The sequence below is a fragment of the Chiloscyllium plagiosum genome, unplaced genomic scaffold (genome assembly GCF_037043375.1).
Source record: "Chiloscyllium plagiosum isolate Xiang-an unplaced genomic scaffold, Cpla_swu_hap1 HiC_scaffold_5, whole genome shotgun sequence".
In the NCBI taxonomy this organism is placed as follows: domain Eukaryota; kingdom Metazoa; phylum Chordata; class Chondrichthyes; order Orectolobiformes; family Hemiscylliidae; genus Chiloscyllium; species Chiloscyllium plagiosum.
The window spans coordinates 133,273,033-133,290,103 of NW_028270143.1; the positions used below are offsets into that span (position 1 = coordinate 133,273,033).

The window sequence follows — 17,071 nt, forward strand, 5'->3', positions numbered from 1 at the left end:
CGACAGTGCAGCACTCCCTCAGCACTGACCCTCTGACAGTGCGGCACTCCCTCAGCACTGACCCTCTGACAGTGCGGCACTCCCTCAGCACTGACCCTCCGACAGTGCGGCCCTCCCTCAGCACTGACTCTCCGACAGTGCAGCACTCCCTCAGCACTGACCCTCTGACAGTGCGGCACTCCCTCAGCACTGACCCTCTGACAGTGCGGCACTCCCTCAGCACTGACCCTCTGACAGTGCGGCACTCCCTCAGCACTGACACTCTGACAGTGCCCACTCCCTCAGCACTGACCCTCCGACAGTGCTCACTTCCTCAGCACGACCCTCCGACAGTGCGGCATTTCCTCAGCACTGACCCTCCGACAGTGCGGCAGTCACTCAGCACTGACCCTCCGACAGTGTGGCACTCCTCAGCACTGACCCTCCGACAGTGCGGCACTCCCTCAGCACTGACCCTCCGACAGTGCGGCACTCCCTCAGCACTGACCCTCCGACAGTGCCCACTCCCTCAGCACTGACCCCCTGACAGTGCGGCACTCCCTCAGCACCGACGCTCCGACAGTGCGGCACTCCCTCAGCATTGACCCTCCGACAGTGCGGCAATCCCTCAGGACTGCCCACTCCCTCAGCACTGACCCTCCGACATTGCGGTGCTCCCTCAGCGCTGACCCTCCAACAGTGCCCACTCCCTCAGCACCGACCCTCCGACGCTGCCCACTCCCTCAGCACTGACCCACCGACAGTGTGACACTCCCTCATCACTGACCCTCCGACAGTGCGGCACTCCCTCAGCACTGACCCTCCGACAGTGCGGCACTCCCTCAGCACTGACCCTCTGACAGTGCCCACTCCCTCAGCAGTGACGCTCCGACAGTGCGGTCTCCCTCAGCACTGACCCTCTGACAGTGCGGCACTCCCTCAGCACTGACCCTCCGACAGTGCGGCACTCCCTCAGCACTGACCCTCCGACAGTGTGACACTCCCTCAGCACTGACCCTCCGACAGTGCGGCACTCCCTCAGCACTGACCCTCCGACAGTGCGGCGTTCCCTCAGCACTGACCCTCCGACAGTGCGGCACTCCCTCAGCACTGACCCTCCGACAGTGCGGCACTCCCTCAGCACTGACCCTCCGACAGTGCGGCGTTCCCTCAGCACTGACCCTCCGACAGTGCGGCACTCCGTCAGCACTGACACTCCGACAATGCAGCACTCCCACAGCATTGACCCTCCGACAGTGCCCACTCCCTCAGCAGTCACCATCCGACAGTGCCCACTCCCTCAGCACTGACCATCTGACAGTGAGGCCCTCCCTCAGCATTGACCCTCCGACAGTGACCACTACCTCAGCAATGACCCTCCGACAATGAGGCTCTCCTTCAGCACTAACCCTCCGACAGTGCCCACTCCCTCAGCACTGACCCTCCGACAGTGCCCACTCCCTCAGCACTGACCCTCCGACAGTGCTCACTTCCTCAGCACGACCCTCCGACAGTGCGACATTTCCTCAGCACTGACCCTCCGACAGTGCCCACTCCCTCAGCACTGACCCTCCGACAGTGCGGCACTCACTCAGCACTGACCCTCCGACAGTGTGGCACTCCTCAGCACTGACCCTCCGACAGTGCGGCACTCCCTCAGCACTGACCCTCCGACAGTGCGGCACTCCCTCAGCACTGACCCTCCGACAGTGTGGTGCTCCCTCAGCACTGACCCTCCGACAGTGCGGCACTCCCTCAGCACTGACCCTCCGACAGTGTGGTGCTCCCTCAGCACTGACCCTCCGACAGTGCGGCACTCCCTCAGCACTGACCCTCTGATAGTGCTGCACACCCTCAGCACTGACCCTCTGATAGTGCGGCGCTCCCTCAGCACTGACCCTCTGATAGTGCAGCACTCCCTCAGCACTGACCCTCCAACAGTGCGGCACTCCCTCAGCACTGACCCTCCGACAGTGCGGCACTCCCTCAGCACTGTCCCTCCAACAGTGCGGCACTCCCTCAGCACTGACCCTCCGACAGGGCGGCACTTCCTCAGCACTGACCCTCCAACAGCGCGGCACTACCTCAGTACTGACCCTCCGACTGTGCCCACTCCCTCAGCACTGACCCTCCGACAGTGTGGCGCTCCCTCAGCACTGACCCTCCGACAGTGCCCACTCCCTCAGCATTGACCCTCCGACAGTGTGACAGTCCCTCAGCACTGACCCTCCGACAGTGCCCACTCCCTCAGCACTGACCATCCGACAGTGCCCACTCCCTCAGCATTGACCCTCCGACAGTGCCCACTCCCTCAGCACTGACTCTCCGACAGTGCGGCCCTCCCTCAGCACTGACTCTCCGAATGTGCGGCACTCCCTCAGCACTGACCCTCCGACGCTGCCCACTCCCTCAGCACTGACCCTCCGACAGTGCGGCCCTCCCTCAGCACTGACTCTCCGACAGTGCGGCACTCCCTCAGCACTGACCCTCTGACAGTGCGGCACTCCCTCAGCACTGACACTCCGACAGTGCGGCACTCCCTCAGCACAGACCCTCTGACAGTGCGGCACTCCCTCAGCAACGACCCTCTGACAGTGCCCACTCCATCAGCACCGACCCTCTGACAGAGCGGCCCTCCCTCAGCACTGACTCTCCGACAGTGCGGCACTCCCTCAGCACTGACCCTCCGACAGTGCCCACTCCCTCAGCACTGACCCTCCGACAGTGCGGCACTCCCTCAGCACTGACTCTCCGACAGTGCGGCACTCCCTCAGCACTGACCCTCCGACGCTGCCCACTCCCTCAGCACTGACCCTCCGACAGTGCGGCCCTCCCTCAGCACTGACTCTCCGACAGTGCAGCACTCCCTCAGCACTGACCCTCTGACAGTGCGGCACTCCCTCAGCACTGACCCTCTGACAGTGCGGCACTCCCTCAGCACTGACCCTCTGACAGTGCTCACTCCCTCAGCACTGACCCTCCGACAGTGCGGCACTCCCTCAGCACTGACCCTCCGACAGTGCGGCACTCCCTCAGCACTGACCCTCCAACAGTGCGGCACTCCCTCAGCACTGACCCTCTGACAGTGCGGCACTCCCTCAGCACTGACCCTCCGACAGTGCGGCACTCCCTCAGCACTGACCCTCCGACAGTGCGGCCCTCCCTCAGCACTGACTCTCCGACAGTGCAGCACTCCCTCAGCACTGACCCTCTGACAGTGCGGCACTCCCTCAGCACTGACCCTCTGACAGTGCGGCACTCCCTCAGCACTGACCCTCCGACAGTGCGGCCCTCCCTCAGCACTGACTCTCCGACAGTGCAGCACTCCCTCAGCACTGACCCTCTGACAGTGCGGCACTCCCTCAGCACTGACCCTCTGACAGTGCGGCACTCCCTCAGCACTGACCCTCTGACAGTGCGGCACTCCCTCAGCACTGACACTCTGACAGTGCCCACTCCCTCAGCACTGACCCTCCGACAGTGCTCACTTCCTCAGCACGACCCTCCGACAGTGCGGCATTTCCTCAGCACTGACCCTCCGACAGTGCGGCAGTCACTCAGCACTGACCCTCCGACAGTGTGGCACTCCTCAGCACTGACCCTCCGACAGTGCGGCACTCCCTCAGCACTGACCCTCCGACAGTGCGGCACTCCCTCAGCACTGACCCTCCGACAGTGCCCACTCCCTCAGCACTGACCCCCTGACAGTGCGGCACTCCCTCAGCACCGACGCTCCGACAGTGCGGCACTCCCTCAGCATTGACCCTCCGACAGTGCGGCAATCCCTCAGGACTGCCCACTCCCTCAGCACTGACCCTCCGACATTGCGGTGCTCCCTCAGCGCTGACCCTCCAACAGTGCCCACTCCCTCAGCACCGACCCTCCGACGCTGCCCACTCCCTCAGCACTGACCCACCGACAGTGTGACACTCCCTCATCACTGACCCTCCGACAGTGCGGCACTCCCTCAGCACTGACCCTCCGACAGTGCGGCACTCCCTCAGCACTGACCCTCTGACAGTGCCCACTCCCTCAGCAGTGACGCTCCGACAGTGCGGTCTCCCTCAGCACTGACCCTCTGACAGTGCGGCACTCCCTCAGCACTGACCCTCCGACAGTGCGGCACTCCCTCAGCACTGACCCTCCGACAGTGTGACACTCCCTCAGCACTGACCCTCCGACAGTGCGGCACTCCCTCAGCACTGACCCTCCGACAGTGCGGCGTTCCCTCAGCACTGACCCTCCGACAGTGCGGCACTCCCTCAGCACTGACCCTCCGACAGTGCGGCACTCCCTCAGCACTGACCCTCCGACAGTGCGGCGTTCCCTCAGCACTGACCCTCCGACAGTGCGGCACTCCGTCAGCACTGACACTCCGACAATGCAGCACTCCCACAGCATTGACCCTCCGACAGTGCCCACTCCCTCAGCAGTCACCATCCGACAGTGCCCACTCCCTCAGCACTGACCATCTGACAGTGAGGCCCTCCCTCAGCATTGACCCTCCGACAGTGACCACTACCTCAGCAATGACCCTCCGACAATGAGGCTCTCCTTCAGCACTAACCCTCCGACAGTGCCCACTCCCTCAGCACTGACCCTCCGACAGTGCCCACTCCCTCAGCACTGACCCTCCGACAGTGCTCACTTCCTCAGCACGACCCTCCGACAGTGCGACATTTCCTCAGCACTGACCCTCCGACAGTGCCCACTCCCTCAGCACTGACCCTCCGACAGTGCGGCACTCCCTCAGCACTGACCCTCCGACAGTGCGGCACTCCCTCAGCACTGACCCTCCGACAGTGTGGTGCTCCCTCAGCACTGACCCTCCGACAGTGCGGCACTCCCTCAGCACTGACCCTCCGACAGTGTGGTGCTCCCTCAGCACTGACCCTCCGACAGTGCGGCACTCCCTCAGCACTGACCCTCTGATAGTGCTGCACACCCTCAGCACTGACCCTCTGATAGTGCGGCGCTCCCTCAGCACTGACCCTCTGATAGTGCAGCACTCCCTCAGCACTGACCCTCTGATAGTGCAGCACTCCCTCAGCACTGACCCTCCAACAGTGCGGCACTCCCTCAGCACTGACCCTCCGACAGTGCGGCACTCCCTCAGCACTGTCCCTCCAACAGTGCGGCACTCCCTCAGCACTGACCCTCCGACAGGGCGGCACTTCCTCAGCACTGACCCTCCAACAGCGCGGCACTACCTCAGTACTGACCCTCCGACTGTGCCCACTCCCTCAGCACTGACCCTCCGACAGTGTGGCGCTCCCTCAGCACTGACCCTCCGACAGTGCCCACTCCCTCAGCATTGACCCTCCGACAGTGTGACAGTCCCTCAGCACTGACCCTCCGACAGTGCCCACTCCCTCAGCACTGACCATCCGACAGTGCCCACTCCCTCAGCATTGACCCTCCGACAGTGCCCACTCCCTCAGCATTGACCCTCCGACAGTGTGACAGTCCCACAGCATTGACCCTCCGATAGTGCGGCACTCCCTCAGCACTGACCATCCGACAGTGCCCACTCCCTCAGCATTGACCCTCCGACAGTGCCCACTCCCTCAGCATTGACCCTCCGACAGTGTGACAGTCCCACAGCATTGACCCTCCGATAGTGCCGCACTCCCTCAGCAATGACCCTCCGACAGGGCGGCACTCCCTCAGGACTGACCCTCTGATAGTGCAGCACTCCCTCAGCACTGACCCTCTGATAGTGCGGCACTCCCTCAGCACTGACCCTCTGACTGTGCCCACTCCCTCAGCACTGACCATCCGACAGGGCGGCACTTCCTCAGCACTGACCCTCCAACAGTGCGGCACTCCCTCAGCACTGACCCTCCAACAGTGCCCACTCCCTCAGCAGTGACCCTCCAACAGTGCGGCACTTCCTCAGCACAGACCCTCCAACAGGGCGGCACTCCCTCAGCACTGACCCTCCAACAGTGCCCACTCCCTCAGCACTGACCCTCCAATAGTGCGACACTCCCTCAGCACTGACCCTCCGACAGTGCCCGCTCCCTCAGCACTGACCCGCGAACAGTGCCCACTCCCTCAGCACTGACCCGCGAACAGTGCCCACTCCCTCAGCACTGACCCTCCGACAGTGTCCACCCCCTCAGCACTGTTCCTCCGACAGTAACCACTCCCTCAGCACTGACCCTCCGACAGTGCGGCACTCCCTCAGCACTGACCCTCCGACAGTGCGGCACACCCTCAGCACTGACCCTCCGACAGTGCGGCACTCCCTCAGCACTCACCCTCCGACAGTGCGGCGCTCCCTCAGCACTGACCCTCCGACAGTGCGGCACACCCTCAGCACTGACCCTCCGACAGTGCGGCACTCCCTCAGCACTCACCCTCCCATAGTGCCCACTCCCTCAGCACTGACCCTCCAACAGTGCGGCACTCCCTCAGCACTGACCCTCCGACAGTGCAGCACTCCCTCAGCACTGACCCTCCAATAGTGCGACACTCCCTCAGCACTGACCCTCCGACAGTGCCCACTCCCTCAGCACTGACCCTCCGACAGTGTGGCGCTCCCTCAGCACTGACCCTCCGACAGTGTCCACTCCCTCAGCACTGACCCTCCGACAGTGTCCACTCCCTCAGCATTGACCCTCCATAAGCGCGGCACTCCCTCAGCACTGACCCTCCGACAGTGTCCACTCCCTCAGCATTGACCCTCCATAAGCGCGGCACTCCCTCAGCACTGACCCTCCGACAGTGTCCACTCCCTCAGCACTGTTCCTCCGACAGTAACCACTCCCTCAGCACTGACCCTCCGACAGTGCGGCACTCCCTCAGCACTGACCCTCCGACAGTGCGGCACTCCCTCAGCACTGACCCTCCGACAGTGCGGCACTCCCTCAGCACTGACCCTCCGACAGTGTGGCATTCCCTCATCACTGACCCTCCGACAGTGCCCACTCCCTCAGCACTGACCCTCCGATAGTGCCCACTCCCTCAGCATTGACCCTCCAACAGTGCGGCACTCCCTCAGCACTGACCCTCTGACAGTGCGGCACTCCCTCAGCACAGACCCTCTGACAGTGCGGCACTCCCTCAGCAACGACCCTCTGACAGTGCCCACTCCATCAGCACCGACCCTCTGACAGAGCGGCCCTCCCTCAGCACTGACTCTCCGACAGTGCGGCACTCCCTCAGCACTGACCCTCCGACAGTGCCCACTCCCTCAGCACTGACCCTCCGACAGTGCGGCACTCCCTCAGCACTGACTCTCCGACAGTGCGGCACTCCCTCAGCACTGACCCTCCGACGCTGCCCACTCCCTCAGCACTGACCCTCCGACAGTGCGGCCCTCCCTCAGCACTGACTCTCCGACAGTGCAGCACTCCCTCAGCACTGACCCTCTGACAGTGCGGCACTCCCTCAGCACTGACCCTCCCACAGTGCGGCACTCCCTCAGCACTGACCTTCCGACAGTGCCCACTCCCTCAGCACTGACCCTTCGACAGTGCCCACTCCCTCAGCGCTGACCCTCCGACAGTGCCCACTCCCTCAGCACTGACCCTCCGACAGTGCGGTCTCCCTTCAGCACTGACCCTCCGACAGTGCCCACTCCTTCAGCACTGACCCTCCGACAGTGCCCACTCCCTCAGCACTGACCCTCCGACGCTGCCCACTCCCTCAGCACTGACCCTCCGACAGTGCGGCCCTCCCTCAGCACTGACTCTCCGAATGTGCGGCACTCCCTCAGCACTGACCCTCCGACAGTGCCCACTACCTCAGCACTGACCCTCCGACGCTGCCCACTCCCTCAGCACTGACCCTCCGACAGTGCGGCCCTCCCTCAGCACTGACTCTCCGACAGTGCGGCACTCCCTCAGCACTGACCCTCTGACAGTGCGGCACTCCCTCAGCACAGACCCTCTGACAGTGCGGCACTCCCTCAGCAACGACCCTCTGACAGTGCCCACTCCATCAGCACCGACCCTCTGACAGAGCGGCCCTCCCTCAGCACTGACTCTCCGACAGTGCGGCACTCCCTCAGCACTGACCCTCCGACAGTGCCCACTCCCTCAGCACTGACCCTCCGACAGTGCGGCACTCCCTCAGCACTGACTCTCCGACAGTGCGGCACTCCCTCAGCACTGACCCTCCGACGCTGCCCACTCCCTCAGCACTGACCCTCCGACAGTGCGGCCCTCCCTCAGCACTGACTCTCCGACAGTGCAGCACTCCCTCAGCACTGACCCTCTGACAGTGCGGCACTCCCTCAGCACTGACCCTCTGACAGTGCGGCACTCCCTCAGCACTGACCCTCTGACAGTGCTCACTCCCTCAGCACTGACCCTCCGACAGTGCGGCACTCCCTCAGCACTGACCCTCCGACAGTGCGGCACTCCCTCAGCACTGACCCTCCAACAGTGCGGCACTCCCTCAGCACTGACCCTCTGACAGTGCGGCACTCCCTCAGCACTGACCCTCCGACAGTGCGGCACTCCCTCAGCACTGACCCTCCGACAGTGCGGCCCTCCCTCAGCACTGACTCTCCGACAGTGCAGCACTCCCTCAGCACTGACCCTCTGACAGTGCGGCACTCCCTCAGCACTGACCCTCTGACAGTGCGGCACTCCCTCAGCACTGACCCTCCGACAGTGCGGCCCTCCCTCAGCACTGACTCTCCGACAGTGCAGCACTCCCTCAGCACTGACCCTCTGACAGTGCGGCACTCCCTCAGCACTGACCCTCTGACAGTGCGGCACTCCCTCAGCACTGACCCTCTGACAGTGCGGCACTCCCTCAGCACTGACACTCTGACAGTGCCCACTCCCTCAGCACTGACCCTCCGACAGTGCTCACTTCCTCAGCACGACCCTCCGACAGTGCGGCATTTCCTCAGCACTGACCTTCCGACAGTGCCCACTCCCTCAGCACTGACCCTTCGACAGTGCCCACTCCCTCAGCGCTGACCCTCCGACAGTGCCCACTCCCTCAGCACTGACCCTCCGACAGTGCGGTCTCCCTTCAGCACTGACCCTCCGACAGTGCCCACTCCTTCAGCACTGACCCTCCGACAGTGCCCACTCCCTCAGCACTGACCCTCCGACGCTGCCCACTCCCTCAGCACTGACCCTCCGACAGTGCGGCCCTCCCTCAGCACTGACTCTCCGAATGTGCGGCACTCCCTCAGCACTGACCCTCCGACAGTGCCCACTACCTCAGCACTGACCCTCCGACGCTGCCCACTCCCTCAGCACTGACCCTCCGACAGTGCGGCCCTCCCTCAGCACTGACTCTCCGACAGTGCGGCACTCCCTCAGCACTGACCCTCTGACAGTGCGGCACTCCCTCAGCACAGACCCTCTGACAGTGCGGCACACCCTCAGCAACGACCCTCTGACAGTGCCCACTCCATCAGCACCGACCCTCTGACAGAGCGGCCCTCCCTCAGCACTGACTCTCCGACAGTGCGGCACTCCCTCAGCACTGACCCTCCGACAGTGCCCACTCCCTCAGCACTGACCCTCCGACAGTGCGGCACTCCCTCAGCACTGACTCTCCGACAGTGCGGCACTCCCTCAGCACTGACCCTCCGACGCTGCCCACTCCCTCAGCACTGACCCTCCGACAGTGCGGCCCTCCCTCAGCACTGACTCTCCGACAGTGCAGCACTCCCTCAGCACTGACCCTCTGACAGTGCGGCACTCCCTCAGCACTGACCCTCTGACAGTGCGGCACTCCCTCAGCACTGACCCTCTGACAGTGCTCACTCCCTCAGCACTGACCCTCCGACAGTGCGGCACTCCCTCAGCACTGACCCTCCGACAGTGCGGCACTCCCTCAGCACTGACCCTCCAACAGTGCGGCACTCCCTCAGCACTGACCCTCTGACAGTGCGGCACTCCCTCAGCACTGACCCTCCGACAGTGCGGCACTCCCTCAGCACTGACCCTCCGACAGTGCGGCCCTCCCTCAGCACTGACTCTCCGACAGTGCAGCACTCCCTCAGCACTGACCCTCTGACAGTGCGGCACTCCCTCAGCACTGACCCTCTGACAGTGCGGCACTCCCTCAGCACTGACCCTCCGACAGTGCGGCCCTCCCTCAGCACTGACTCTCCGACAGTGCAGCACTCCCTCAGCACTGACCCTCTGACAGTGCGGCACTCCCTCAGCACTGACCCTCTGACAGTGCGGCACTCCCTCAGCACTGACCCTCTGACAGTGCGGCACTCCCTCAGCACTGACACTCTGACAGTGCCCACTCCCTCAGCACTGACCCTCCGACAGTGCTCACTTCCTCAGCACGACCCTCCGACAGTGCGGCATTTCCTCAGCACTGACCCTCCGACAGTGCGGCACTCACTCAGCACTGACCCTCCGACAGTGTGGCACTCCTCAGCACTGACCCTCCGACAGTGCAGCACTCCCTCAGCACTGACCCTCCGACAGTGCGGCACTCCCTCAGCACTGACCCTCCGACAGTGCCCACTCCCTCAGCACTGACCCCCTGACAGTGCGGCACTCCCTCAGCACCGACGCTCCGACAGTGCGGCACTCCCTCAGCATTGACCCTCCGACAGTGCGGCACTCCCTCAGGACTGCCCACTCCCTCAGCACTGACCCTCCGACATTGCGGTGCTCCCTCAGCGCTGACCCTCCAACAGTGCCCACTCCCTCAGCACCGACCCTCCGACGCTGCCCACTCCCTCAGCACTGACCCACCGACAGTGTGACACTCCCTCATCACTGACCCTCCGACAGTGCGGCACTCCCTCAGCACTGACCCTCCGACAGTGCGGCACTCCCTCAGCACTGACCCTCTGACAGTGCCCACTCCCTCAGCAGTGACGCTCCGACAGTGCGGTCTCCCTCAGCACTGACCCTCCGACAGTGCGGCACTCCCTCAGCACTGACCCTCCGACAGTGCGGCACTCCCTCAGCACTGACCCTCCGACAGTGCGACACTCCCTCAGCACTGACCCTCCGACAGTGCGGCACTCCCTCAGCACTGACCCTCCGACAGTGCGGCGTTCCCTCAGCACTGACCCTCTGACAGTGCGGCACTCCCTCAGCACTGACCCTCCGACAGTGCGGCACTCCCTCAGCACTGACCCTCCGACAGTGCGGCACTCCCTCAGCACTGACCCTCCGACAGTGCGGCGTTCCCTCAGCACTGACCCTCCGACAGTGCGGCACTCCGTCAGCACTGACACTCCGACAATGCAGCACTCCCACAGCATTGACCCTCCGACAGTGCCCACTCCCTCAGCAGTCACCATCCGACAGTGCCCACTCCCTCAGCACTGACCATCTGACAGTGAGGCCCTCCCTCAGCATTGACCCTCCGACAGTGACCACTACCTCAGCAATGACCCTCCGACAATGAGGCTCTCCTTCAGCACTAACCCTCCGACATTGAGGCACTCCCTCAGCACAGACCCTCCGACAGTGCCCACTCCCTCAGCACTGACCCTCCGACAGTGCCCACTCCCTCAGCACTGACCCTCCGACAGTGCTCACTTCCTCAGCACGACCCTCCGACAGTGCGACATTTCCTCAGCACTGACCCTCCGACAGTGCCCACTCCCTCAGCACTGACCCTCCGACAGTGCGGCACTCACTCAGCACTGACCCTCCGACAGTGTGGCACTCCTCAGCACTGACCCTCCGACAGTGCGGCACTCCCTCAGCACTGACCCTCCGACAGTGCGGCACTCCCTCAGCACTGACCCTCCGACAGTGTGGTGCTCCCTCAGCACTGACCCTCCGACAGTGCGGCACTCCCTCAGCACTGACCCTCCGACAGTGTGGTGCTCCCTCAGCACTGACCCTCCGACAGTGCGGCACTCCCTCAGCACTGACCCTCTGATAGTGCTGCACACCCTCAGCACTGACCCTCTGATAGTGCGGCGCTCCCTCAGCACTGACCCTCTGATAGTGCAGCACTCCCTCAGCACTGACCCTCTGATAGTGCAGCACTCCCTCAGCACTGACCCTCCGACAGTGCGGCACTCCCTCAGCACTGTCCCTCCAACAGTGCGGCACTCCCTCAGCACTGACCCTCCGACAGGGCGGCACTTCCTCAGCACTGACCCTCCAACAGCGCGGCACTACCTCAGTACTGACCCTCCGACTGTGCCCACTCCCTCAGCACTGACCCTCCGACAGTGTGGCGCTCCCTCAGCACTGACCCTCCGACAGTGCCCACTCCCTCAGCACTGACCATCCGACAGTGCCCACTCCCTCAGCATTGACCCTCCGACAGTGCCCACTCCCTCAGCATTGACCCTCCGACAGTGTGACAGTCCCTCAGCACTGACCCTCCGACAGTGCCCACTCCCTCAGCACTGACCATCCGACAGTGCCCACTCCCTCAGCATTGACCCTCCGACAGTGCCCACTCCCTCAGCATTGACCCTCCGACAGTGTGACAGTCCCACAGCATTGACCCTCCGATAGTGCGGCACTCCCTCAGCAATGACCCTCCGACAGGGCGGCACTCCCTCAGGACTGACCCTCTGATAGTGCAGCACTCCCTCAGCACTGACCCTCTGATAGTGCGGCACTCCCTCAGCACTGACCCTCTGACTGTGCCCACTCCCTCAGCACTGACCATCCGACAGGGCGGCACTTCCTCAGCACTGACCCTCCAACAGTGCGGCAGTCCCTCAGCACTGACCCTCCAACAGTGCCCACTCCCTCAGCAGTGACCCTCCAACAGTGCGGCACTTCCTCAGCACTGACCCTCCGACAGTGCGGCACTCCCTCAGCACTGACCCTCCGACAGGGCGGCACTCCCTCAGGACTGACCCTCTGATAGTGCAGCACTCCCTCAGCACTGACCCTCTGACTGTGCCCACTCCCTCAGCACTGACCATCCGACAGGGCGGCACTTCCTCAGCACTGACCCTCCAACAGTGCGGCAGTCCCTCAGCACTGACCCTCCAACAGTGCCCACTCCCTCAGCAGTGACCCTCCAACAGTGCGGCACTTCCTCAGCACTGACCCTCCAACAGTGCGGCACTCCCTCAGCACTGACCCTCCAACAGTGCCCACGCCCTCAGCACTGACCCTCCGACAGTGCGGCACTCCCTCAGCACTGACCCTCCAATAGTGCGACACTCCCTCAGCACTGACCCTCCAACAGTGCGGCACTCCCTCAGCACTGACCCTCCAATAGTGCGACACTCCCTCAGCACTGACCCTCCGACAGTGCCCACTCCCTCAGCACTGACCCGCGAACAGTGCCCACTCCCTCAGCACTGTTCCTCCGACAGTAACCACTCCCTCAGCACTGACCCACCGACAGTGCGGCACTCCCTCAGCACTGACACTCCGACAGTGCGGCACTCCCTCAGCACTGACCCTCCGACAGTGCGGCACTCCCTCAGCACTGACCCTCCGACAGTGCGGCACTCCCTCAGCACTCACCCTCCGACAGTGCGGCGCTCCCTCAGCACTGACCCTCCGACAGTGCGGCACACCCTCAGCACTGACCCTCCGACAGTGCGGCACTCCCTCAGCACTCACCCTCCCATAGTGCCCACTCCCTCAGCACTGACCCTCCGACAGTGCGGCACTCCCTCAGCACTGACCCTCCGACAGTGCAGCACTCCCTCAGCACTGACCCTCCAATAGTGCGACACTCCCTCAGCACTGACCCTCCGACAGTGCCCACTCCCTCAGCACTGACCCTCCGACAGTGTGGCGCTCCCTCAGCACTGACCCTCCGACAGTGTCCACTCCCTCAGCACTGACCCTCCGACAGTGTCCACTCCCTCAGCATTGACCCTCCATAAGCGCGGCACTCCCTCAGCACTGACCCTCCGACAGTGTCCACTCCCTCAGCACTGTTCCTCCGACAGTAACCACTCCCTCAGCACTGACCCTCCGACAGTGCGGCACTCCCTCAGCACTGACCCTCCGACAGTGCGGCACTCCCTCAGCACTGACCCTCCGACAGTGCGGCACTCCCTCAGCACTGACCCTCCGACAGTGCCCACTCCCTCAGCACTGACCCTCCAACAGTGCGGCACTCCCTCAGCACTGACCCTCCGACAGTGTGGTGCTCCCTCAGCACTGACCCTCCGACAGTGCGGCACTCCCTCAGCACTGACCCTCCGACAGTGCCCACTCCCTCAGCACTGACCCTCCGACAGTGTGGTGCTCCCTCAGCACTGACCCTCCGACAGTGCGGCACTCCCTCAGCACTGACCCTCCGACAGTGCCCACTCCCTCAGCACTGACCCTCCGACAGTGTGGTGCTCCCTCAGCACTGACCCTCCGACAGTGCCCACTCCCTCAGCACTGACCCTCCGACAGTGTGGTGCTCCCTCAGCACTGACCCTCCGTCAGTGCGGCACTCCCTCAGCACTGACCCTCCGTCAGTGCGGCACTCCCTCAGCACTGACCCTCCGACAGTGCGGCACTCCCTCAGCACTGACCCTCCGACAGTGCGGCACTCCCTCAGCACTGACCCTCCGACAGTGCCCACTCCCTCAGCACTGACCCTCCAACAGTGCGGCACTCCCTCAGCACTGACCCTCCGACAGTGTGGTGCTCCCTCAGCACTGACCCTCCGACAGTGCGGCACTCCCTCAGCACTGACCCTCCGACAGTGCCCACTCCCTCAGCACTGACCCTCCGACAGTGTGGTGCTCCCTCAGCACTGACCCTCCGACAGTGCGGCACTCCCTCAGCACTGACCCTCCGACAGTGCCCACTCCCTCAGCACTGACCCTCCGACAGTGTGGTGCTCCCTCAGCACTGACCCTCCGACAGTGCCCACTCCCTCAGCACTGACCCTCCGACAGTGTGGTGCTCCCTCAGCACTGACCCTCCGTCAGTGCGGCACTCCCTCAGCACTGACCCTCCGACAGTGCGGCACTCCCTCAGCACTGACCCTCCGACCGTGCGGCACTCCCTCAGCACTGACCCTCCGACAGTGCCCACTCCCTCAGCACTGACCCTCCGACAGTGCCCACTCCCTCAGCACTGACCCTCCGACAGTGTGGTGCTCCCTCAGCACTGACCCTCCGACAGTGCCCACTCCCTCAGCACTGACCCTCCGACAGTGTGGTGCTCCCTCAGCACTGACCCTCCGTCAGTGCGGCACTCCCTCAGCACTGACCCTCCGACAGTGCGGCACTCCCTCAGCACTGACCCTCCGACCGTGCGGCACTCCCTCAGCACTGACCCTCCACAGTTCCCATTACCTCGACACTGACCCTCCGACCGTGCCGGAGTTAGTGTGTGGTGTGTTGCAGATTGTGGTGTATGAGACGGAGATTGAGAAACTGCGTGAGGAGCTGATGGGGAGGATCGAGGAGCTGGAGCGTGGTAAGGATGAAGCAGTGCGAGAGGCGTCTGAGTGTTCACAGGAACACCTCGACCAACTCCGACAGCAGTTCACAGGTATCGGCAGTGAGGGGAAGGGTTGTGTCTGCGGGACTGCAGGGTAGGGTGAGACAGTGTCTGTATCCAAGGGGGATGGGGCTGTGACGTTGGGTGTGGACTATTAGGGAGTGATGGGGTGGTGTGGGTGATGGGGGTGATGGGGGTACGTGGGGGTGGTGCGGGTGTGTGTGGGTGATGGGCTGATGGGCGTGGGTGTGGGTGATGGGGGTGGGTGTGGTTATGTGGGGGTGATGGGGTGGGTGAGAGGGTGATGGGGGTGGGTGTGGGGTGATGGGGGTGGGGGTGGCGGTGATGGGGGTGATGGGGGTGGGTGGGTGATGGGGGTGATGGGGGTGGGTGGGTGATGGGGGTGATAGGGGTGGCTGTGGGTGATGGGCTGATGGGGGTGGGTGTGGGAGGTGTGGGTGGGTGGGGGTGATGGGGGTGGGTGTGGGAGATGGGGGTGGGTGTGGGTGATGGGGGTGTGTGGGGATGGGTGCGGGTGATGGGCATGGGTGTTTGGGGGGTAGGGCTGATGGGGGTGGATGTTGGTGGGTGGGCATGGGTGATGGGGTGGGTGTGTGGGGTGATGGGGTGATGGGGTGGGTATGGGTGGGTGGGGGTGATGGGGTGATAGGGGTCAGTGTGGGTGATGGGGTTGGGTGTGGGTGATGGGTGGGTGGGGGTGGGTATGGGTGGGTGTGGGTGCATGGGGGGATGATGGGGGTGGGTATGGGTGGGTGGGGGTGATGGGTGTGGGTATTGGTGGATGGGGTGATGGGGGTTGGTGTGGGTGATGGGGTGTGTGTGGGTGCTGGGGGTGTGTGTGGGTGATAGGGGTGGGTGTGTGTGATTAGGGTGATGGGGCTGGGTGTGGGTGTGTGGGGGTGATGGGGGTGGGTATGGGTGGGTGGGGGTGATGGGGTGATGGGGGTGGGTGGGCGTGATGGGGGTGATGGGGGTGGGTGTGGGTGATGGGGTGGGTGGGGGTGATGGGGGTGATAGGGGTGGGTGTGGTTGATGGGAGTGTGTGTGGATGGGGGTGATGGGGGTGGGTGTGGGTGATGGGGGTGTGTATGGATGGGTGGGGGTGATGGGGCTGATGGGGGTGGGTGTGGGTGATGGGGGTGATGGGGGGTACGTGGGGGTGGGGGTGTGTGGGTGATGGGTGTGGGTATGGGTGGATGGGGGTGATGGGGTGATGGGGGTGGGTGTGGGTAATGGGGGGGTGTGGGTGATGGGGGTGGGGGTGGGTGTGGGGTTGGGTGTGGGTGATGGGGGTGTGTGTGGGTAATGGGGTGGGGGTGAGTAATTGGGGTGATGGGGCTGGGTATGGGTGTGTGGGGGTGATGGGGTGGGTATGGGTGGGTGGGGGTGATGGGGTGTTGGGGGTGGGTGGGCGGGATGGGGGTGATGGGGTAATGGGGGTGGGTGGGGGTAATGGGAGTGATAGGGGTGGGTTTGGTTGATGGGTGTGTGTGGGTGATGGGGGTGGGTGTGTGTGGATGGGGGTGGTGGGGATGGGTGTGGGTGATGGGGGTGTGTATGGATGGGTGGGGGTGATGGGGCTGATGGGGGTGGGTGTGGGTGGATGGGGGTGATGGGGGTGGGTGTGGGTGATGGGGGTCGGTGTGGGTGATGGGGTGGGTGTGGGTGATGGGGGTGGGTGTGGGTATGTGGGGGTGATGGGGCTGGGTGTAGGTTTTTGTGGGTGATGGGGTGTG

The 17,071-nt window shown here is 64.0% G+C and overlaps 1 protein-coding gene across 1 annotated transcript in view; it reads left to right on the plus strand.

The window, feature by feature from the left end:
* The window catches only part of LOC122548250 (kinesin-like protein KIFC3), a 190,204-nt gene that overhangs the window by 43,557 nt on the left and 129,576 nt on the right, over positions 1–17,071 (plus strand). Inside the window, exon 10 of the mRNA XM_087987773.1 lies at positions 15,218–15,365. Coding sequence (XP_087843899.1) covers positions 15,218–15,365 — 148 coding nt within the window. The remainder of the gene's footprint in view (positions 1–15,217; positions 15,366–17,071) is intronic.